The sequence below is a fragment of the Pseudophryne corroboree genome, chromosome 1 (assembly GCF_028390025.1).
Source record: "Pseudophryne corroboree isolate aPseCor3 chromosome 1, aPseCor3.hap2, whole genome shotgun sequence".
In the NCBI taxonomy this organism is placed as follows: Eukaryota; Metazoa; Chordata; class Amphibia; order Anura; family Myobatrachidae; genus Pseudophryne; species Pseudophryne corroboree.
In genome coordinates this window covers 273,964,633-273,989,057 of record NC_086444.1, presented here as the reverse complement: position 1 = coordinate 273,989,057, position 24,425 = coordinate 273,964,633, and the positions used below count along the sequence as shown (strand labels likewise).

General features: G+C 44.9%; 1 protein-coding gene and 1 pseudogene across 4 annotated transcripts in view; one reads left to right on the top strand and one right to left on the bottom strand.

The window, feature by feature from the left end:
- Positions 1–24,425, top strand: part of AIFM3 (apoptosis inducing factor mitochondria associated 3) — a 194,116-nt gene that overhangs the window by 107,508 nt on the left and 62,183 nt on the right. For all 4 annotated transcript variants that reach the window (XM_063964266.1, XM_063964268.1, XM_063964267.1 and 1 more), the window contains exons 3-5: positions 17,312–17,525; positions 21,533–21,642; positions 22,677–22,786. In XM_063964266.1, the coding sequence (XP_063820336.1) occupies positions 17,312–17,525; positions 21,533–21,642; positions 22,677–22,786 (434 nt within the window). The remainder of the gene's footprint in view (positions 1–17,311; positions 17,526–21,532; positions 21,643–22,676; positions 22,787–24,425) is intronic.
- LOC134944060 (5S ribosomal RNA) lies at positions 18,694–18,811 on the bottom strand (annotated as a pseudogene).

The window sequence follows — 24,425 nt, the reverse complement described above, 5'->3', positions numbered from 1 at the left end:
GTTTCCAGAATACGCACACAGCTGAAAACCTCTTACGGCAACTGAGGAAGATCATCGCGGAATGGCTTACCCCAATTGGACTCTCCTGTTGATTTGTGGCATCGGACAACGCCAGCAATATTGTGTGTGCATTAAATATGGGCAAATTCCAGCACGTCCCATGTTTTGCACATACCTTGAATTTGGTGGTGCAGAATTATTTAAAAAACGACAGGGGCGTGCAAGAGATGCTGTCGGTGGCCAGAAAAATTGCGGGACACTTTCGGCGTACAGGCACCACGTACAGAAGACTGGAGCACCACCAAAAACTACTGAACCTGCCCTGCCATCATCTGAAGCAAGAAGTGGTAACGAGGTGGAATTCAACCCTCTATATGCTTCAGAGGTTGGAGGAGCAGCAAAAGGCCATTCAAGCCTATACAATTGAGCACGATATAGGAGGAGGAATGCACCTGTCTCAAGCGCAGTGGAGAATGATTTCAACGTTGTGCAAGGTTCTGATGCCCATTGAACTTGCCACACGTGAAGTCAGTTCAGACACTGCCAGCCTGAGTCAGGTCATTCCCCTCATCAGGCTTTTGCAGAAGAAGCTGGAGACATTGAAGGAGGAGCTAACACGGAGCGATTCCGCTAGGCATGTGGGACTTGTGGATGGAGCCCTTAATTCGCTTAACAAGGATTCACGGGTGGTCAATCTGTTGAAATCAGAGCACTACATTTTGGCCACCGTGCTCGATCCTAGATTTAAAGCCTACCTTGGATCTCTCTTTCCGGCAGACACAAGTCTGCTGGGGTTGAAAGACCTGCTGGTGAGAAAATTGTCAAGTCAAGCGGAACGCGACCTGTCAACATCTCCTCCTTCACATTCTCCCGCAACTGGGGGTGCGAGGAAAAGGCTCAGAATTCCGAGCCCACCCGCTGGCGGTGATGCAGGGCAGTCTGGAGCGACTGCTGATGCTGACATCTGGTCCGGACTGAAGGACCTGACAACGATTACGGACATGTCGTCTACTGTCACTGCATATGATTCTCTCACCATTGAAAGAATGGTGGAGGATTATATGAGTGACCGCATCCAAGTAGGCACGTCACACAGTCCATACTTATACTGGCAGGAAAAAGAGGCAATTTGGAGGCCATTGCACAAACTGGCTTTATTCTGCCTAAGTTGCCCTCCCACAAGTGTGTACTCCGAAAGAGTGTTTAGTGCCGCCGCTCACCTTGTCAGCAATCGGCGTACGAGGTTACATCAAGAAAATGTGGAGAAGATGATGTTCATTAAAATGAATTATAATCAATTCCTCCGCGGAGACATTGACCAGCAGCAATTGCCTCCACAAAGTACACAGGGAGCTGAGATGGTGGATTCCAGTGGGGACGAATTGATAATCTGTGAGGAGGGGGATGTACACGGTGATATATCGGAGGGTGATGATGAGGTGGACATCTTGCCTCTGTAGAGCCAGTTTGTGCAAGGAGAGATTGATTGCTTCTTTTTTGGGGGGGGTCCAAACCAACCCGTCATATCAGTCACAGTCGTGTGGCAGACCCTGTCACTGAAATGATGGGTTGGTTAAAGTGTGCATGTCCTGTTTTGTTTATACAACATAAGGGTGGGTGGGAGGGCCCAAGGACAATTCCATCTTGCACCTCTTTTTTCTTTTATTTTTCTTTGCGTCATGTGCTGTTTGGGGAGGGTTTTTTGGAAGGGACATCCTGCGTGACACTGCAGTGCCACTCCTAAATGGGCCAGGTGTTTGTGTCGGCCACTAGGGTCGCTAATCTTACTCACACAGTCAGCTACCTCATTGCGCCTCTTTTTTTCTTTGCGTCATGTGCTGATTGGGGAGGGTTTTTTGGAAGGGACATCCTGCGTGACACTGCAGTGCCACTCCTAAATGGGCCCGGTGTTTGTGTCGGCCACTAGGGTCGCTAATCTTACTCACACAGTCAGCTACCTCATTGCGCCTCTTTTTTTCTTTGCGTCATGTGCTGATTGGGGAGGGTTTTTTGGAAGGGACATCCTGCGTGACACTGCAGTGCCACTCCTAAATGGGCCCGGTGTTTGTGTCGGCCACTAGGGTCGCTAATCTTACTCACACAGTCAGCTACCTCATTGCGCCTCTTTTTATCTTTGCGTCATGTGCTGATTGGGGAGGGTTTTTTGGAAGGGACATCCTGCGTGACACTGCAGTGCCACTCCTAAATGGGCCCGGTGTTTGTGTCGGCCACTAGGGTCGCTAATCTTACTCACACAGTCAGCTACCTCATTGCGCCTCTTTTTTTCTTTGCGTCATGTGCTGATTGGGGAGGGTTTTTTGGAAGGGACATCCTGCGTGACACTGCAGTGCCACTCCTAAATAGGCCCGGTGTTTGTGTCGGCCACTAGGGTCGCTAATCTTACTCACACAGTCAGCTACCTCATTGCGCCTCTTTTTTTCTTTGCGTCATGTGCTGATTGGGGAGGGTTTTTTGGAAGGGACATCCTGCGTGACACTGCAGTGCCACTCCTAAATGGGCCCGGTGTTTGTGTCGGCCACTAGGGTCGCTAATCTTACTCACACAGTCAGCTACCTCATTGCGCCTCTTTTTTTCTTTGCGTCATGTGCTGATTGGGGAGGGTTTTTTGGAAGGGACATCCTGCGTGACACTGCAGTGCCACTCCTAAATGGGCCCGGTGTTTGTGTCGGCCACTAGGGTCGCTAATCTTACTCACACAGTCAGCTACCTCATTGCGCCTCTTTTTTTCTTTGCGTCATGTGCTGATTGGGGAGGGTTTTTTGGAAGGGACATCCTGCGTGACACTGCAGTGCCACTCCTAAATGGGCCCGGTGTTTGTGTCGGCCACTAGGGTCGCTAATCTTACTCACACAGTCAGCTACCTCATTGCGCCTCTTTTTTTCTTTGCGTCATGTGCTGATTGGGGAGGGTTTTTTGGAAGGGACATCCTGCGTGACACTGCAGTGCCACTCCTAAATGGGCCCGGTGTTTGTGTCGGCCACTAGGGTCGCTAATCTTACTCACACAGTCAGCTACCTCATTGCGCCTCTTTTTTTCTTTGCGTCATGTGCTGATTGGGGAGGGTTTTTTGGAAGGGACATCCTGCGTGACACTGCAGTGCCACTCCTAAATGGGCCCGGTGTTTGTGTCGGCCACTAGGGTCGCTAATCTTACTCACACAGTCAGCTACCTCATTGCGCCTCTTTTTTTCTTTGCGTCATGTGCTGATTGGGGAGGGTTTTTTGGAAGGGACATCCTGCGTGACATTGCAGTGCCACTCCTAAATGGGCCCGGTGTTTGTGTCGGCCACTAGGGTCGCTTATCTTACTCACACAGTCAGCTACCTCATTGCGCCTCTTTTTTTCTTTGCGTCATGTGCTGATTGGGGAGGGTTTTTTGGAAGGGACATCCTGCGTGACACTGCAGTGCCACTCCTAGATGGGCCAGGTGTTTGTGTCGGCCACTAGTGTCGCTTAGCTTAGTCATCCAGCGACCTTGGTGCAAATTTTAGGACTAAAAATAATATTGTGAGGTGTGAGGTATTCAGAATAGACTGAAAATGAGTGGAAATTATGGTTTTTGAGGTTAATAATAATATGGGATCAAAATGACCCCCAAATTCTATGATTTAAGCTGTTTTTTAGTGTTTTTTTTAAAAAACACCCGAATCCAAAACACACCCGAATCCGACAAAAAAAATTCGGTGAGGTTTTGCCAAAACGCGGTCGAACCCAAAACACGGCCGCGGAACCGAACCCAAAACCAAAACACAAAACCCGAAAAATTTCAGGCGCTCATCTCTAGGATGCACTGCAACGCCTCCTCTATATCCCCGCCTCCAGGCACTGGAGCTCAGTTTGTAAGTTGGTGCCTGCAGTGCAGGCAGCTAACAGGGAGGGCTGCGCTAGGCAGCCCTGAAAAGATCTTTTCTAACACGAAAGAAGACTGTATACTCCCGCGCCCTGGTTGCCGGGAACTTACAGCGGAGGCCCTCCGGTCCCATCAGGCACACATACCGCCACTGCTGTCCTGTATCGCGTGGCCGCATGATAGAAGGTAAGAGGGACCCCCAGATGGGACCCGCTAAAATCGCGATCCGGTCGCGGTCTTCGGAGACGGACCCCGCCGCTGGCATGGACACTGTGGCCGTGCAGGGACCCCACTATATCCACCAGGGCAAGGAGCACAGGTTGGATTTACTAAAATCCGTTTAGTACAGGCTCCATAGTACCCGGTGGTGAAGTCCAGCAGAGAGGATAAAGCTCTGACCTGTAGCCCCTCCCCAGCCCCAGGCGTCATCTACAGCAGATGTTCTCGCCCTGGAGCTGCATCTCTCTCCCTCACTCCCTGTCAGCGTTTGGGCGCCATTACACAGAGCTGTGCTGATTCTGGGACTGCTGGGCACTGTCTCCTCTGTAAAGCCGCCTTCCTCATCAGCGCTGTGCATTTACAGGACACTTGAGTATTCTACATGTCGTTTAGACAGTGTTAGTTAAGAACAAGTGCATAACTATAGGGATATTTAGTACAAGTATCCTGTGATATACATCCAGTATTTACTGTGCATTGTTATATCTGTATACATACATAGCTTTACTTAGTATTGGTAGTCCAGTGCAGTTTTATTGTTGTTTGTAATAATTTCTGCATTGTATATGTGACTGTGTGTGCCAATAGCTGCTGTGTGGTTCCTATTCCGTGTATCTCACACATATTGCTATCCCTATATTGTGTACCCTGACGGGGCCTAAGTGCATCGGGGTCCTATATACACTGCTCAAAAAAATAAAGGGAACACTAAAATAACACATCCTAAATCTGAATGAATGAAATATTCTTATTAAATACTTTGTTCTTTACATAGTTGAATGTGTTGACAACAAAATCACACAAAAATTATCAATGGAAATCAAATGTATTAACCCATGGAGGTCTGGATTTGGAGTCACCCTCAAAATTAAAGTGGAAAAACACACTACAGGCTGATCCAACTTTGATGTAATGTCCTTAAAACAAGTCAAAATGAGGCTCAGTAGTGTGTGTGGCCTCCACGTGCCTGTATGACCTCCTTACAAAGCCTGGGCATGCTCCTGATGAGGTGGCGGATGGTCTCCTGAGGGATCTCCTCCCAGACCTGGACTAAAGCATCCGCCAACTCCTGGACAGTCTGTGGTGCAACGTGGCGTTGGTGGATGGAGCGAGACATGATGTCCCAGATGTGCTCAATTGGATTCAGGTCTGGGGAATTGGCGGGCCAGTCCATAGCATCAATGCCTTCGTCTTGCAGGAACTGCTGACACACTCCAGCCACATGAGGTCTAGCATTGTCTTGCATTAGGAGGAACCCAGGGCCAACCGCACCAGCATATGGTCTCACAAGGGGTCTGAGGATCTCTTCTCTGTACCTAATGGCAGTCAGGCTACCTCTGGCGAGCACATGGAGGGCTGTGCGGCCACCCAAAGAAATGCCACCCCACACCATTACTGACCCACTGCCAAACCGGTCATGCTGGAGGATGTTGCAGGCAGCAGAACATTCTCCTTGGCATCTCCAGGCTCTGTCACGTCTGTCACATGTGCTCAGTGAGAACCTGCTTTCATCTGTGAAGAGCACAGGGCGCCAGTGGCGAATTTGCCAATCTTGGTGTTCTCTGGCAAATGCCAAACATCCTGCACGGTGTTGGGCTGTAAGCACAACCCCCGCTTGTGGACGTCGGCCCCTCATACCACCCTCATGGAGTCTGTTTCTGATCGTTTGAGTAGATACATGCACATTTGTGGCTTGCTGGAGGTCATTTTGCAGGGCTCTGGCAGTGCTCCTCCTGTTCCTCCTTGCACAAAGGCGGAGGTAGCGGTCCTGCTGCTGGGTTGTTGCCCTCCTACGGCCCTCCTCCACGTCTCCTGATGTACTGGCCTGTCTCCTGGTAGCGCCTCCATGCTCTGGACACTACGCTGACAGACACAGCAAACCTTCTTGCCACATCTCGCATTGATGTGCCATCCTGGATGAGCTGCACTACCTGAGCCACTTGTGTGGGTTGTAGACTCCGTCTCATGCTACCACTAGAATGAAAGCACCGCCAGCTTTCAAAAGTGACCAAAACATCATCCGGAAAGCATAGGAGCTGAGAAGTGGTCTGTGGTCACCACCTGCAGAAAAACTCCTTTATTGGGGGTGTCTTGCTAATTGCCTATAATTCCCACCTGTTGTCTATTCCATTTGCACAACAGCATGTGAAATTGATTGTCAATCAGTGTTGCTTCCTAAGTGGACAGTTTGATTTCACAGAAGTGTGATTGACTTGGAGTTACATTGTGTTGTTTAAGTGTTCCCTTTATTTTTTTGAGCAGTGTATATATATATATATATATATATATATATATCGCACCCTTTTTATATTAACATTCTATTCATACCTTCATATATAGTTATCTTATATTTATATCCTTGCACTTCACCCACTATCATCACTGATTCACCTTCCACCCACTAGAGATCATTTATTAAGTTATTAGATATATGTGTTATTTTATGTATACTAATCCACTTTGCCAACAACTATTTAAATATACACTATCATAGTAAAAAGTTTTTATTATCCTTATCCGTTTATTATCATCTGTGTAATACTGAGTTTATGTTAAGCTCTAGCTAAAATGGCCGTGCGTTCCACGGCGAAACCACCAGCAAGTTATCACTGAACCAAGGTGTCGGAAGAAGGCTTTTGCGTTCCAGCCCGTCGGACTATAGCGGAAGCAACGTGCGTGTCACCGCCATTCACCCTAAACTGTCTCTACAACGGAAGTGACGCGATACACTGCGCGTCACCGCCGAACGATTCCTCACATTGTCCGGCGGTAGTGACGTCTGCTGCTCACGGGTCACATGTCCTATGTTCGACCTCCATGGCGCCGGGCGGAAGTGACGTCATGCGGTTCAATATGCGGTTCACGACCGCTCTTGAGCCGTTTTCACTACAGGAACCCTCATTTTTAAAAGTTTATGTGTGTTGACAATACATATCTGTGTCCTTATCTACCTACATTTATTCCAATGCAATTTATTAGAGTTATTTTATGTCAAACAATGTAATAGGAAATACTCTCCAGTATCCACAGGAAGTGATGTCTACTTCCTGGTAGACATGTGATTAATTGTCTACCCTATAAATATCCTGCTGTGCTCCCACTAAGTATCCCCTTGATGAAGTCCTATGCTACAGGATGAAACGCGTCGGGGCCGGGACTTACAACTCACCCTTGACTTCCTTGAATGGACAGATAAGCCATTTTAATCTATTTATTTTGTACGTATGCTACCTGCATTTGCTTCAGGACATTTGTTTACGTGTTAACAGGATTGGGCTGCTGCTCACCTTGTGATTCTAATTTGTGGACAGATAAGCTGTTTATTCATTTTTATCTTGTACGTGTGTTACCTACATTGGCTTCAGGATTTATTATATTAAAAATTATTGTTTATGTTTTACAATTGTGTCTAGCTCTTACATATTGAAACTGGAATTGCTCATCCAGTTCTTTTATTTATATTGGGACCAGCAAGGCCCCTAAAGTTTGGAGCATTGTATACCATCTAAACAGTACACACTATGGGGTATATTTACTAAGATCCCGATTTTGACCGAGATGCCGTTTTTTCTTCAAAGTGTCATCTCGGTAATTTACTAAACTCAAATCACGGCAGTGATGAGGCCATTCGTATTTTTTTGGAAGTCCAAGAAAAAAATTACGAATGAATACACCATCGGTCAAAACGCGGCTGTTTAAGTATGAATCTCGGTCATTTACTAAGAAGTGCAAAGCAAAAAAAAATCAAACACTGCCGTGAAAAATTACAACTCGTAAAAAAGTGCTAAAAAAACCCCAGACCTGCTTTTTTTTTACCGTGATTGGATAGGCATGCACGGATCCATGAGATCCGTGCATGTATATCAGTGGGAAGGGGTGGGAAAGTGGTTATTTTCCAAAAAAAAAATGCGTGGGGTCCCCCCTCCTAAGCATAACCAGCCTCGGGCTCTTTGAGCCGACCCTGGTTGCAGAAATATGGGGAAAAAAATGACAGGGGTTCCCCCATATTTAAGCAACCAGCATCGGGCTCTGCGCCTGGTCCTGGTTCCAAAAATACGGGGGACAAAAAGAGTAGGGGTCCCCCGTATTTTTAAAACCAGCACCGGGCTCCACTAGCTGGACAGATAATGCCACAGCCGGGGGTCACTTTTATATAGTGCCCTGCGGCCGTGGCATCAAAAATCCAACTAGTCACCCCTGGCCGGGGTACCCTGGGGGAGTGGGGACCCCTTCAATCAAGGGGTCCCCCCCCCAGCCACCCAAGGGCCAGGGGTGAAGCCCGAGGCTGTCCCCCCCCATCCAATTGGCTGCGGATGGGGGGCTGATAGCCTTTTGTGAAAATGAAAAGATATTGTTTTTAGTAGCAGTACTACAAGGCCCAGCAAGCCTCCCCCGCATGCTGGTACTTGGAGAACCACAAGTACCAGCATGCGGCGGAAAAACGGGCCCGCTGGTACCTGTAGTACTACTACTAAAAAAATACCCAAAAAAAGACAAGACACACACACCTTGAAAGTAAAGATTTATTACATACATCCACACAAACATACATACATACTTACCTTATGTTAACACGCAGGTCGGTCCTCTTGTCTAGTAGAATCCAAGGGGTACCTGTTGAATAAATTATACTCACCAGATCCAGGGTACCAGGCTCCTCGTAGAATCCATTTGTAATCCACGTACTTGATTAAAATAAAAAAACGGAGACCCGAGCCACGCACTGAAAGGGGACCCATGTTTGCACATGGGTCCCCTTTCCCCGAATGCCAGAAACCCGCTCTGACTTCTGTCTAAGTGGGTTTCTTCAGCCAATCAGGGAGCGCCACGTTGTGGCACCCTCCTGATCGGCTGTGTGCTCCTGTACTGACTGACAGGCAGCACACGGCAGTGTTACAATGTAGCGCCTATGCGCTCCATTGTAACCAATGGTGGGAACTTTCTGCCCTGCGGTTGACTGAAAGTGACCTCACCGCTGAGCAGAAAGTTCCCACCATTGGTTACAATGGAGCGCATAGGCGCTACATTGTAACACTGCCGTGTGCCGCCTGTCAGACAGTACAGGAGCACACAGCCGATCAGGAGGGTGCCACAACGTGGCGCTCCCTGATTGGCTGAAGAAACCCACTTAGACAGAAGTCAGAGTGGGTTTCTGGCAGTCGGGGGAAAGGGGACCCATGTGCAAACATGGGTCCCCTTTCAGTGCGTGGCTCGGCTCTCCGTTTTTTTATTTTAATCAAGTACGTGGATTACAAATGGATTCTACGAGGAGCCTGGGACCCTGGATCTGGTGAGTATAATTTATTCAACAGGTACCCCTTGGATTCTACTAGAGAAGAGGACCGACCTGCGTGGGGCCATAGGGAAGTATGTATGTATGTTTGTGTGGATGCATGTAATAAATCTTTACTTTCAAGGTGTGTGTGTCTTGTCTTTTTTTGGGTATTTTTTTAGTAGTAGTACTACAGGTACCAGCGGGCCAGTTTTTCCGCCGCATGCTGGTACTTGTGGTTCTCCAAGTACCAGCATGCGGGGGAGGCTTGCTGGGCCTTGTAGTACTGCTACTAAAAACAATATCTTTTCATTTTCACAAAAGGCTATCAGCCCCCCATCCGCAGCCAATTGGATGGGGGGGACAGCCTCGGGCTTCACCCCTGGCCCTTGGGTGGCTGGGGGGGGACCCCTTGATTGAAGGGGTCCCCACTCCCCCAGGGTACCCCGGCCAGGGGTGACTAGTTGGATTTTTGAAGCCACGGCCGCAGGGCACTATATAAAAGTGACCCCCGGCTGTGGCATTATCTGTCCAGCTAGTGGAGCCCGGTGCTGGTTTTAAAAATACGGGGGACCCCTACTCTTTTTGTCCCCCGTATTTTTGGAACCAGGACCAGGCGCAGAGCCCGATGCTGGTTGCTTAAATATGGGGGAACCCCTGTAATTTTTCCCCCCATATTTCTGCAACCAGGGTCGGCTCAAAGAGCCCGAGGCTGGTTATGCTTAGGAGGGGGGACCCCACGCATTTTTTTTCTCCGTTTTACAGTGTTTAAAACAAAAAAAAATGAACCCCAGCACGGATCACACAGATCCGGCCGAGATTCATTTTGAAAAAGTCGGCAGTGTTTTGCTAATCACTGCCGTAAAAAAGGTAAAAAAACCACGAATGACATCGACATCAGAACAAATGAAAATGCAGAATACGACAGCTTAGTAAATTAGTCGTAATAAATTCAAAAAGTTGCAATCTTACACTTTCGATGTTATTCGTGATTGAACTTTGACCTTTTTCCGAAAATTACGAATGTTAGTAAATTTACCCCTATGTTGGCTTTTATTTCTATTTTACATGTTTCAAAAGTGTCATCAGACTGAAGCAGTTTCTTAAGGAAGCTAAGTCGATCCTTTTTAAATTTACACTTTGCACTTTTTCACATGGTGAATTGATTTTACAACTTTTAAACACCATTAGGCGCTCTTCGGCACTTCATTTTCTATATATATATATAAGTGTTTCACAGGATATACTGTTTGGTATTTTTCTCTGTGTATTTCAGTCACCCTATACCACTTAAATCCTCTGTTTGTGATCTGCATTGCATTCACACTCCACAGCGGTTTTTTGTCAGGTACAGCGGTTTTTTGTCAGGTACTGTGTCTGGCTATATTGTACTGTTACGCCCTAAGGCTACATTCACACATAATGTCTGCATCACAGGGCGGGAGATCCGTGGCTGATCCTGCGTCATGCAGTGCTGACGCTGCGGATTTATCTGAGGAAAATATTCCAGCTGAGGGTGCAGGTAGTGGGGGTTCTGTACCCCTCGGTCAGCCTGCAGCACCGGTGGCACACCAAGACCCACCTTGGGCTGCTTTTTCTAATTTACTGACTACGCTAGTAACGAGACTTGCGCCCCCTCTGGGACCTCCTGTGCCTGTACAATCACATATTGTCCCTGTTGTAAATCCACCATGGGTGGATTCTTTGTCGACTCAGTAACAGCAGTTAAATCAGTCCTTGGTTAAACAAAAGCCTGACCCTTGCCCTACTAGGAGCAAAGGGTCATCTAAGCGGGCCATTTCTTCTTCACAATCCACGCATGTTTCGGATACTTCATCCGATGAAGATGCCGTATATACTGACCCATCAGACACTGATGCAGATGCTTCTGATGGGGAATCTACAACACAGGTGGATGTTCCTGACCTCTTGGAGGCTAACAAACTGATTCTTCAGATCGATGATGAAATTGAACTTCCAGATACGTCTAAAAAACCTGATAAGTTCAAACATCAGAAGGTTACTAAATTAGTTTTGCCACATTCTGATTATTTAGTTGACATACGTCAGGAATCCTTGGAGTCTCCAGGAAAGAAATTCTCTAAAAAGATGCTAGCTGCAGAGTTAAGTAAAAATTGGGAAACACAGCCACCGGTGGACTCACATGTGACACGTCTGGTGGTGTCTTCTACTCTGCCTGTCACTACTGTCACCTCTCTGACGGAACCGACGGATAAGCGCGTGGAGGGTTGCTTGAAGTCTATTTACACTCTTGCGGGTGCTTTGCATAGACCTACTATAGTGGCTTTTTGGGCTGCAAAAGCTATCGAAGCCTGGGTTCAAGAAGTTGAAGCGGAGCTACCTCCTATTTTTCTGATAATGCCAGACAGTGTCTTTCATATATTACCACAGACTCTCATTACATTCAAGAGGCGGCCTCTGATGCCAGTGTGCTGGTTGCGGTCCTGGTCTGTGGATCTGGACTCTAAAAAGACCTTGGAGGTGATCCCTTTTAAGGGAAACATCGTTTTTGGGGAAAATCTGAACAAGATTGTTGCTGACTTAGCGTCTGCTAAGACTGCATGTCTGCCGAGTACTAATGGTTCGGCTCCGAAGGCTAAAAGTACCACCTTTCGTTCCTTTCGACCTCCAAGTAAAGCAAAGGCGTACCCTAAACAGGCTCGCACTTCCAAAACCTCTAAGCCCAAACCTAAATGTTCTTGGGCTGTCCGTCAGCCTGCTTTCAAACCAGACAAGCCTGCTGCATGACGGGGTGGGGGCCTCCCCCTGGGGGACCCCAGGGTGGGAGGCCGACTTCTGCGGTTCACCCAGGTATGGTAACAGACCACTTCAGACGCCTGTAAGAGGGAAGTCGTCACTCACGGATACGCCATCTCTTTCAAGAAACGTCCCCCTCGCCAGTTTTGCTCGACAAACATCCCTTCAGATCCGTTGAAATTAAAAACTCTACAATTGGTGGTACAATCCCTCCTGGACACAGGAGTGATAGTGCCGATGCCTCTGGCTCAAAGAGGCAGGGGGTACTATTCAACGTTGTTCCTAGTTCCGAAACCGAATGGATCCTCAAGGCCCATTCTCAACCTCAAGTCTTTGAGCAAATTTGTGAAGATATCCAAATTCCGTATGGAAACTCTTCGCTCTATTGTTCTGGTCTTGGAGCCCAAGGACTATGTGGTATCCCTGGACATACAGGATGCTTACCTACATATACCTATTGCCATGTCGCATCAGCAATATCTGCGGTCTGCTGTTGGCAACCTACATGATCAATTCCAGGCCTTGCCTTTTGGACTGACCTCAGCTCCGCGAATCTTCACCAAGGTCATGGCGGCCCCTCTCCGCCATCAGGGTATCAGGATCCTGTCGTATCTGGACAACTTGTTGATCCTGGCGATCTCCCCAGAGGTTCTTCTCCGTCATCTGGAACTGACAGTCCAATTCCTGCAAGCCCACGGGTGGCTCATCAACTGGAAGAAATCCTTGCTGATTTCTGCTCAGAGCATGGTACACCTGGGGGCATTACTGGACACACACAGCCAACGTTTGTTCTTGTCTCCAGAGAAGGTCCTGAAACTTCAGGACAGGATACGATGCTTCCTTTCTCGCCCAAGAGTGTCGATACACTTGGCGATGCAAGTACTAGGCCTCATGGTGTCAGCTTTTGACATGGTAGAGTATGCTCAATTTCATTCTCACCCTCTGCAGCGGTTAATCCTTTCCAAGCGGGAAAGCCTGCCTCACCGGATCAGGTCTCATATGATTTCCTTGACTACGGAAGTTCGTCTGTCTCTGAGCTGGTGGCTCCAGGACCAACAATTGAGCAGGGGTCGTCCCTTCTGGATTTCCAACTGGGTCCTCCTAATGATGGATGCCAGTCTGCGGGGTTGGGGCGCGGTGTTGGAGCAACACTCTCTTCAGGGTCGGTGGACCAGGGAGGAATCTCTCCTTCCGATAAACATTCTGGAGTTGCGGGCAGTGTTCAATGCTCTGAAACTGGCCCTGCCTCTGGTACACAACAGGCTTGTTCAAGTACAGTAGGACAACGCCACCACGGTGGCGTACATAAATCAAGGCAGCACTCGAAACCGTATGGCAATGATGGAAGTGTCAAAGATTCTTCTATGGGCTGAACGCCATCTGCCAGCCATATCGGCAGTGTTCATTCCGGGGGTCCTCAACTGGGAAGCGGACTTCCTCAGTCATCAGGACGTACACGCCGGAGAGTGGAGCCTTCATCTGGAATTCTTTCAACTTCTAGTGGACAAGTTGGACCTACCAGATGTAGACCTGATGGTGTCTCGACACAATCATAAGGTTCCGGTCTTCGGAGCAAGGACAAAGGATCCTCAAGCAGCGTTCGTGGACGCCCTGGCTATTCCATGGAACTTTCGGCTGCCATACTTGTTCCCTCCGGTGTCACTCCTGCCTAGGGTAATAAGGAAGTTCAAGCAAGAAGGAGGATTACTACTTCTAATCGCTCCAGCGTTGCCCAGACGGCATTGGTTCTCAGACCTGCAGGGTCTCTCGATAGAGCGTTCTCTTCTACTTCCAGAACGCCCAGACCTCCTCATTCAGGGCCCTTGTGTCTACCAGGATCTGGCCCGACTGGCTTTGACGGCGTGGCTCTTGAAGCTTCAGTTCTGAGGGCCAAGGGATTTTCTGAGGCGGTCATTCAAACTATGTTGAAAGCCCATAAACTGGCTTCGACTCGGATTTATTATAGGGCCTGGAATTCTTACATCACCTGGTGTGCGGCTAAGAATTATGATGCGTACAAGTTCAGTACTGCCAAACTTTTGGATTTTCTGCAACAGGGCCTGGACTTAGGCCTTCGTCTGGCCTCCCTCAAGGTTCATATTTCAGCCTTGTCGGTATGGTTTCAGAGAAAAATTGCGACTCTGCCTGACGTTCATACTTTCACTCAGGGCATTTTACGGATTCAGCCTCCCTATGTCCCTCCTGTGGCTCCTTGGGATTTGTCAGTTTTGTCAGATGCCCTACAAGAGTCTCCGTTTGAACCTCTTGAGTCTGTGGACCTTAAATGGCTTACACTTAAGGTCTTATTTTTGCTGGCTATTGCCTCTGCTAGAAAGGTTTCAGACTTGGGTGCCTTATTCTGTTGGTCACCCTTTCTGATTTTTCACCGTAACTGTGCGGTTCTTAGAACTCGGCCTGGTTATCTGCCTAAGGTGGTGTCTTCTTTCCACCTTAACCAAAAGATTGTGGTTCCGGCCTTTATCTCTCTTGGTTTGTCCTCCAAAGAACGGTCTTTGGATGTGGTACGGGCTCTCTGAATATATGTAAAGAGAACCGCCTCTCTTAGGAGATCTGCTTCTCTTTTTGTATTTTTTGGTTTTCACAAACGTGGCTGGCCTGCGAATAAGCAGACCTTGGCCAGATGGATTAGAATGGTAATTACACAAGCTTATGTACAGGCTGGACTTCCAGCTCCAGCTACTATCAAGGCCCATTCTACTTGGTCTGTTGGACCTTCTTGGGCGGCCTGTCGTGGCGCGTCCCTAGAACAACTGTGCAAGGCGGCTATGCAGTCCTCAGTGAACACATTCATCGGGTTCTATGCCTTTGATACTTCCGCCTCCCAGGATGCTTTCTTTGGACGCTGGGTTCTTGTGCCCGCTACAGTGCGTCTCCTCCCATGAGGAGCTGCTTTAGGAAATCCCTGATGTTATTTCCTGTGGAATACCAGTGTATCCCGCTGCAGAAAAGGGGATTTATGGTAAGACTTACCTTTGTTAAATCTCTTTCTATGAGGTACACTGGATTCCACAGGGCGCCCACCCTGACGCACTTAGCTTCTTTGGGTTTGTATGGCATTAGCCGCTGGTACCTTCTCCTGTCATGAGAATGTGGTTGTATGTGGCTACTAACTACTGTCGTCTCTTTTACCTGCTACTGCATTGGACTGGTCAACAAAACTGAGCTCCAGTGCCTGGAGGCGGGGATATAGAGGAGGCGGTGCAGTGCATCTGGGAACAGTCAAAGCTTTAGGGTGTGTACACACGGTGAGATCCTTGCTATGCCCGATTTTCACTTGCGATTTCCCTTGAACTCCCTGGAGCCCAGATAGCACAGATTTTGACTAACTTTTCTTGAGATATGGACTATGTGTGCTTACGATTTTGGCTTATGTGGGATGTCATTGACATGTGAGATGAACTAGATAGTACACCGATCTAGCAAGGATTGACTTGTCTGCACAGTCTATCTTTTCTTGCGATACCGACCTGGCGGGGCCGCGCATCGGGATCGAATCGGGATCGCAAGGTGACTTCACCTTGCGATCTGCACTAACTTTTCTTGAGATTTTGACTATATAGTCAAAATCAAAAGAAAATATCTCACCGTGTGTACACACCCTTAGCCTGTTGGTGCCTCGGATTAAGATCCAACTCTACACCCTGATGTTATTCCCTGTGTAATCCAGTGTACCTCGCAGAAAGAGATTTAGCAATGGTAAGTCTTACCATAAATCTCCTTATCTACTTATGGTAGATGTTTACAAAATGTCACATGACTGGCAGATTAATGAAGTACACTTTATACAGAGGGGACCTCCGTTTGGAAAATGTGTGACGGACTAGCCCTCCCCCATTACAATGCAGCAAATTCTTCCATCATGCAATGAAAAATGTGTTAGTCTCACAGACATTCCAGGGCAGTATGGCTTCTATTTGACAACAAATTATCTAAAGCTGTTTATTAGTGAGCTGAATAATATACAATACATGGGAAAATTAGAATGTTTATAGTGACATACTTGTACTTCCCATAATGTCAGTTTACTGAATCGGTACAAGTTTATGTGACATTATGAGGCATGGTCTCAGTTCTGGGGGTGTCAAGCCCTACTGAAACATTTTTCAATACCCATCTCCTCCCCTGGAGACAGCTCTTCATTAATTCTGGCACCTTTTTGTACTTCCCAGCAGTCTTCGGGAGGTATGGCCTAAATATGTCCACCATATGTTCTTTGAAGCAGTATGTTGCCATATTAAAGCAGAGTTCTTACTCCAAAGGGTTTTTCCCCCCGGAGTTTAAAGAATCCAAATTCTTGTATGAGTTGGCAACGTTCTTATCCATCCACCATAGATACTTCCATAAGGATACATTCAATGGATTCCCAATCTCAAAAAAGAAAAAACAGTCTAGTGCAATATTGTCTGAACAGATGACAGAATTACTTTATTACATTAGACTCACAATAAAAACGTTAAAACAAGCATGTCACCACACAGTTTGTGGGTAGGGATCACAATGGCTCACTCTCCACGCTATTACCAGTCCCAAATTATATTGGGATAAGAGTCCGAAAGCCTGGGATTCTTTCACCTCCTCAGGTAAATCGTGGATCCAAATGGAGCTGTCCCTTCGATCTTTCTCACCAGCTTGAAGCTTTTCAGACACCAGGTCCTTCGTCATATGTTCAGACAATATTGCACTAGACTGTTTTTTCTTTTTTGAGATTGGGAATCCATTGAATTTATCCTTATGGAAGTATCTATGGTGTGTGGATAAGAACGTTTCCAACTCATACAAGAATTTGGATTCTTTAAACTCCGGGGAAAAAAACCCTTTGAGTAAGAACTTTTCCATTTATTATATGTGTGGTGTGCGCCATTGTGAGAAAAAAAATCTTTTTTGTGTTATATTATCTTGGTGGTTAATTTGTGAGGTGCTACTTGTTTTTCTCATAGGCTGCTATCCATTAGTTGCGCTTTTAAGATCAAATTTTTCTCTTTATATTAAAGCAGAGTGCTACTTTATCTAAAGAGGCACACAGTGACTGCCAACAAGGAGGCTTGCTTTGCAGAAAGGCACAGTGTTGATGGGTGGATTCTTCACAGCATTATCAGTATTTCATTGCAGTGGAGCATTTATAGTATGTAACAATGCTGTTTACTTTTGCAGTGGAAATAAAAGTTGAAGTTGTACTACCTGAAAAAGAAAGGGAAAAAGAAGAAATGTCTCCCAATGGGAAAGCCAGTCCTCTTGCGTATAAGACAAATGGAACAACTCGACACTATCACCATGAGGAAAGACCCATTGTTCTAAATCCATACACAAACCCCAAAGACGTGGTGGAAGCCTCTGTGTGCCATGTAAAGGATCTGGAAAATGGACAGTATGTATTAATCATATTATATATAACGTCTCTTACTTTATTGTAATACAGGTGTGTTTCCGCACTGAAGATAGTTAAAAAAAAAGAGTTCGCAATGAGTACTAAAACCAACTTCATATATTGTGAAAAAAGCTTCCTATATTGCTTTTTACAACTTGTTGGTGGTGCACCAAGGGTACAGTAGAACACTACTGGTTAGTCATATTAACAAACGGAAGAGAAGAACGACCGTTTTGTGGTGCACTCATTAAGAAGAAGAAATCTATGTGTGGTGTTATTAATGATTAAAACGTAACTTTTAATGAATTCTATATTAAAATAAATTTTTATCCCTCTTGTACATTGGGGGTCATTCTGAGTTGATCGCTCGCTAGCTGTTTTTGGCAGCTGTGCGAACGCATAGTTGCCGCCCACCGGGGAGTGTATATTTGCTGTGCAAGGATGCGATCGCTTTTGCAGCCGAAAGATGCAATCACAATTTGTGCAGTTTTTGAGTAGCGGAACTTACTCAGCCACTGCGATCACTTCTGCCTGTTCAGTCCCGGAATTGACGTCAGACACCCGCCCTGCAAACGCCTGGACATGCCTGCGGTCAGATGACACCCAGACACGCCTCCTTCCTGTCAATCTCCTTGCAAACTCCCGTACGAACGGATTCGTCGTAGAATCCATCGCTGGGCGCCGATCCACTTTGCACTCGTACAACGAGCCTGCGCATTACAGTGCATACGCACACGCAGTTCTGACCTGATCGATGTGCTGCAAAAATCCGCAGCATGCGATCAGGTCGGAATGACCCGCATTGTACATAAAATAATGTGCACTCTGGTCACTAGGTATACAAGATAGTCCAAATGAAAAAAAGGGATTTTATAATTGAAATTAGAATAATTTAGGGTAACACTGCCAAATATGCAGCAGGATAATGTCAATAATCCTAGTTAGGGATTTGACAATGGCGCCTTCTAGTGGATATTAAATAATGCACCCTGCAGATGCGAATAGTACTGAGAAATAATTTCTTGTTCGATCTACCTATGGTTCTCGTACATAGATAATCTGGTTGGAGAGTATGCCAGAGAAGACTGTTTCTTAGGTGTACAGTAGGAAATAAGAGCAAATATACGAATCTGCTGTCAACGTTAGATTGGATTGTATTTTCCCATAGAACCTACTACACCAAATACTCTCTGGGGGTCCCCCTCCAGGTACTGATCCGGCCCAACACTTTATCGCTTCCAAGATCGGATGAGATTGGGTACTTTAAGTGTGGTTTGGTAGTAAATTGAACTGCACCTTTACCGGAATCGTTGATGAGAGTTCATGAATATAGAAATTAAAGGTAAGTATTGGATAGAAAAATGGAAAAGGTGAAGTATAGTAGAAAGATGTATCTGCTGTTGGCGTTAGACCGTGAGAAACCTGTCAGTTGAAGAACTGCTACAGGGACTCACTGAATCGCCAATGAGAGACCTGAAAAGTGAAAAGTTTGGAAAAAATAGAATAATGCCATTCTGATCCACAGGAAATGATCTCTGCATCAACAAATAATATTTGCAATGCTGGATTCACATTGAAAATTTTCTCTCCTAAAAACCAGCTTGTGAGAGAAATACAGATAAAGTTGTATGTACACCATAAATAGCTGAATTAATATAATTAACTACTTCCAAATAGCAGGTGTTCTCTACCTGCTGTCAGGTTGTTGGATATTACCAATCAGATAGTAAATATACTGTATATGAGTAAAAAAGGGGGGGAAAAGAACCGCCCCGCTGTGCTGTGTACTTGTGAGCACACAGTGTCAATCAGAATCTCTTCTAAATTGCACAATTCAAAATAATAAAAAAAGAAAATATAAAGTAGAGTCACCTGGTATTGCTACTAATCATAGGTAAAAGGTACAACGGTAAACTGGTAATATTCCCTTCTTATCTGCTGGACAAAAGCTTGTGCACCGGGAACAAATAGTATGACCCATTTGTGAAATGACGGGAGGGTGAGTGTATTACATTACCGCTCCCGATGGAGGTGTTGTTGTACACAGCTGTGCGGTTATTTGCCCCCCCCTTTTTTTCTCATATATATTTATTATCTGATTGGTAATATCCAACAATCTGACAGCAGGTAGAGAACACCTGCTATTTGGAAGTAGTTAATTATATTAATTCAGCTATTTATGGTGTACATAAACTTTATCTATATTTCTCTCACAAGCTGGTTTTTAGGCAGAGAAAGTTTTCAATGTGAATCCAGCATTGCAAATATTATTTGTTGATGCAGAGATAATTTCCTTTGGATCAGAATAGCATTATTCTATTTTTTCCAAACTTTTCACTTTTCAGGTCTCTCATTGGCGATTCAGTGAGTCCCTGTAGCAGTTCTTCAACTGACAGGTTTCTCACGGTCTAACGCCAACAGCAGATACATCTTTCTACTATACTTCACCTTTTCCATTTTTCCATCCAATACTTATCTTTAATTTCTATATTCATGAACTCTCATCAACCATTCCGGTAGAGATGCGGTTCAATCTACTACCAAACCACACTTAAATTACTCAATCTCAACCGATCTTGGAAGCGATAAAGTGTTGGGCCGGATCAGTACCTGGAGGGGGACCCCCAGAGAATATTCGGTATAGTAGGTTCTATGGGAAAATATAATCCAGTCTAACGTTGACAGCAGATTCAAACATTTGCTCTTATTTCCTACTGTACACCTAAGAGACAGTCTTCTCTGGCATACTCTCAAACCAGATTATCTATATATGAGAACCATAGGTAGATCGAACAGGAAATTATTTCTCAGTACTGTTCGCATCTGCAGGGTGCATTATTTAATATCCAGTAGAGGGCGCCATTGTCAAATCCCTAACTTTAGGATTCGTAACAGTATCCTGCTGCATATGAGGCAATGTTTGTTGCCCTAAATTATTCTAATTTCGGTTATAAAATCCCTTTTTTTTCATTTGGACTACCTTGTATACTTAGTGACCAGAGTGCACATTATTTCATGTACAATGTACAAGAGGGATTACAAGTTATTTTAATACAGAATTAATTAAAAGTTACGTTTTAATCATTAATAACAACACAAATAGATTTCTTCTTCTTAATGAGTGCGCCACAAAAGGGTCTTTCTTCTCTTCCGTTTGTTAATATAACTTCTCTTACTTGTCTTGCTGAAAATTCCATAGCTGGTAGCACAATATGGCTGCCCAGTTGCTTTACAGTTAGTGCACCTTCACCAATTAGTGCCATCTCTCAAGTTAGTAATTTCCATATAATTACAAACACTATGATTAGTCTTTGTTTATTTTACTTAGTAGTAGCTGTATTATTATTATTATTATTATTATTATTATTTTAACTGTTGCTAAACTTGAATGAGTGGCTAACAGGTCTATTTATCAAATGGATAAAATACTTATCTCTGACAAAAAGCACCCGATAGGACCTCTTCCTATCTATTAAAGGGTAGACCCTCCCAGGCAAAATATTTGGCTTTTAGACAAGGGTCCGGCTGTGGAATTACTGCTGTTTTTTAACTGTTAACGCCATCTCAGGATGGCAATAATAGAAGAGATTCAATAAAAAAAAATATTTCTTTAAATAAACATATGGGGCATATTAAAAAGTTGATTTTTTTTGCTCTTTTTAAATATTTGTTTCTCTGCAATCTTTAATTTATTCTGTACATGCGTGAACCAGCAAGCTGGATCATGCATGGCCATTTTCCTGGGGACTGGCATAGTGAGTTGCTAAGTTAGCTCTTAGTGCTCCTGGACAGTATCACAAGATATATTATTGATAAATTGCAGTGATAGTTGACATTCAGCTTTATCTAAATATGTTAATAAATAGGCCTGTAAACCTCTACAAGTAATACTGAAGTTAAATATTAATGTGCAACCCTTTAGCATTGAAGCATTAAATGTACTTTATTATTTGCAAAGATAATTTTTGGTTTGCTAAGCTAATTATTTTGTTTATGTTTATCACTAGGATGCGGGAGGTTGACTTGGGATGTGGTAAAGCTTTGCTAATTAAGCAGAATGGAGAATACTATGCAATGGGACACAAATGCCCTCATTATGGGGCGCCACTAGTGAAAGGTTTGGATTTGAGTAATACTCTGTATTCTCAATGTCTCCACGTTTTTGTTGGTGGTACACATAGACTGCATATTCCTTAATACCCTCTTATCACCTTTTCTAATGCCGTTATGTCTATTCTGTGGCTCATCATACTATATTATACTATTGCTAACATTTTCATCTGAACTTTGTTTACCACTCGATTTGGAGAATGAATAAACAGTTGGCCAAGAAGCAGTTACCATTATCATTTCCTTTTACTGTTTCTTCTGTACATCAATTTGTCTACTGCTTATTATCTTTAGTTGTTAACCCTCTAAATCCCCCTTATTTCCCCCTCTATCAATTCTTATGTTTAGTGTCCTATTCCTGATCTTTATGGAAAATGACACTAGAACACATTCAGTCTTGCCATACAGTTGGAGCAAATTGAATATAAAGACTTGGCGTAACACACTTCATTGTAAATATAAAGAGCTGTGTCGTGTGATAAATTTACACTTACATCCATTTTAACAAAGAATAGTCCCAGTTGTAGCTTTTTAATTTCTATATACAGTGCAGGAGGCCATTTTCACTTGGAACGACTATGAATGTCAGTGGGGTCTAGTAAAGTCAGAGGCCAGGTTATTATGAATGATACATGACACTTCGAAGTAAGCATGGGTGCTTTATTATTTATGGAAATTGCCCCCATTTAGAAGATACATTATGAATTTATGAAGGTGTAATGTAAAATTGAGCAAACTAATGACATTGTGATGATTCAAGATATCACCTTTGTTACCTACAAGCCAAGTCCCTGGGAAGTCACTAGGGTTGTGAAATTTGCATCATAGGCTCTCCCAATGAACTAATAAGTATTGAATGCATCTTGTATGGGGTTAACGCAGTATTTCCTTCTAGAAGGAGGAGGGTGGGCAGTAGGTTTTCCATCCTTCACTTCTTTCATTTCCAATTATCACTCCTCTATATACAGTACTGTCCAGATACCTGTGACCTCCTCTAGATTGATGTCACTCATAGGATTATTTTGTTTGTCAACCAAACAGGGGTGCTATCTCGAGGTCGAGTGCGTTGCCCATGGCACGGGGCATGCTTTAATATTGCAACTGGTGATATAGAAGATTTTCCAGGGTTAGATGGTCTGCCAAAATTTCAGGTATATTTTGCACAATGTGTTTCATAAAACAAATAAAGAAAGGTTAGCTGGGATGTGCTCTGCTTTAGTGATAATAATTGTGTTGCTTTGTATTGGAATTAACATCTAAAAGTGGGTATCATGCTTACTTGCCAAACAGCTAGAATGGTATTCATATTATGGGCGGGATGTATTAACATACATTGCCGCCCCTCGCAGTGATGTTGATTGCATCTGTACTAACATATGCGATCAACATCGCAATGTGGTGATGGAGGCCCCCCGCGATACCTGTAAGGTGGTGTGGGGTCTCCATCACCTCCGTGGGCTCTCCATCTCCTCAACTGCCGGGAACAAGGCAGCAGGCTCCTTCCGGGACCAGGGCTGCCTGGAGGAAGGTATGCCGGGAAGGGGGAGGCGTCTGCGGTGGAGGCGGTGGGCCAACGATAAGAAGCCCATATGCTTCTATAGGGTATCGCCATCCAGAGATGGCGATACCCTGGGCGGCGAAAAACCGGCGGGTGTTTTACCGCATTTTTCCCTTAGTACATCCCGCCCTATGGGATGTATGAGAAATATAGACGCTATGAGGAAATTGGGGAATTACTCCCCCCCCCCCCCTCCAAATAGTAGTTAAAAACATCTTTTTTTGTTTAAAATTGTTCTCTGATCATATACTAATTATGTATCCTACTGCTCACCAATATAGTGGCATGACAGACATAAATTCTATTATTTGTGTTCAGTGGCTTAAATCAGGGCTCATGGCTATAGACATTACTCTTTAGTCAGGGGTCATTGTTTTAGTTGGGATGCCATGTGTCAGAGTGCCATTGATCTGTGGCTTTTTGAAGTGGCAGAAACAGCTTATTAGAATTGTCTATTATGTTTTTAATACCTAGTCAAGTGTGCAAATACTTTTTTACCTATGTTAAAGATACCAATGGTGGTTTATTAATGGACAGCAATTGCGCTTTGAATACAGAGGGCCAGATGTACTAAGCTTGAAAAGTGATAAATATCACTGTGATAAAGTACCAGCCAATCGGCTCCTAACTGTCATTTTTCAAACACAGCCTGGGACATGGCAGTTAGGAGCCGATTGGCTGGTACTTTATGACAGTGATATTTATCACTTTTCAGGCTTAGTACATCTCCCCCAGTAAGAGACAAACAGACAAACTCTACTAGCTCCCCACCCAATCTACGGTACGGATAGCATTCTTCAGTTTCAGTTCTATAAACTAGTCCAAGACAAAACCTGTTACACTGTATTGTCTCTGTTCATAAATAATAGCTTTTAGAAGCCCATCAAAAACAAGTTGGATCAATCAGGGTCATTTGTGAACTGCAAATAGTGTAGACCTGAAAAGCATATTTATGTGCTCAGGTACACCTGATTGTCTGCTTATGGCATTTTCAGATCTGCACCCACTTCCAAATCTTCAGAGCTGCCCTGCAAAGGCGCCCTTGCTGAAAATGTGCATAGTGGACAGAGGGGATATGTCACTGCAAAGTCTCACCTACTGACAGTGTAGAGCCACCCCCTTTTATTCCCTGTAACATTTCCATTGTTGCTGCTCTGTTTAGCTTCATATACTACAGTATATTTAGCTATCCGCCAAGTGCTGCAGATATCACTGAGAATAATAATAGCGTA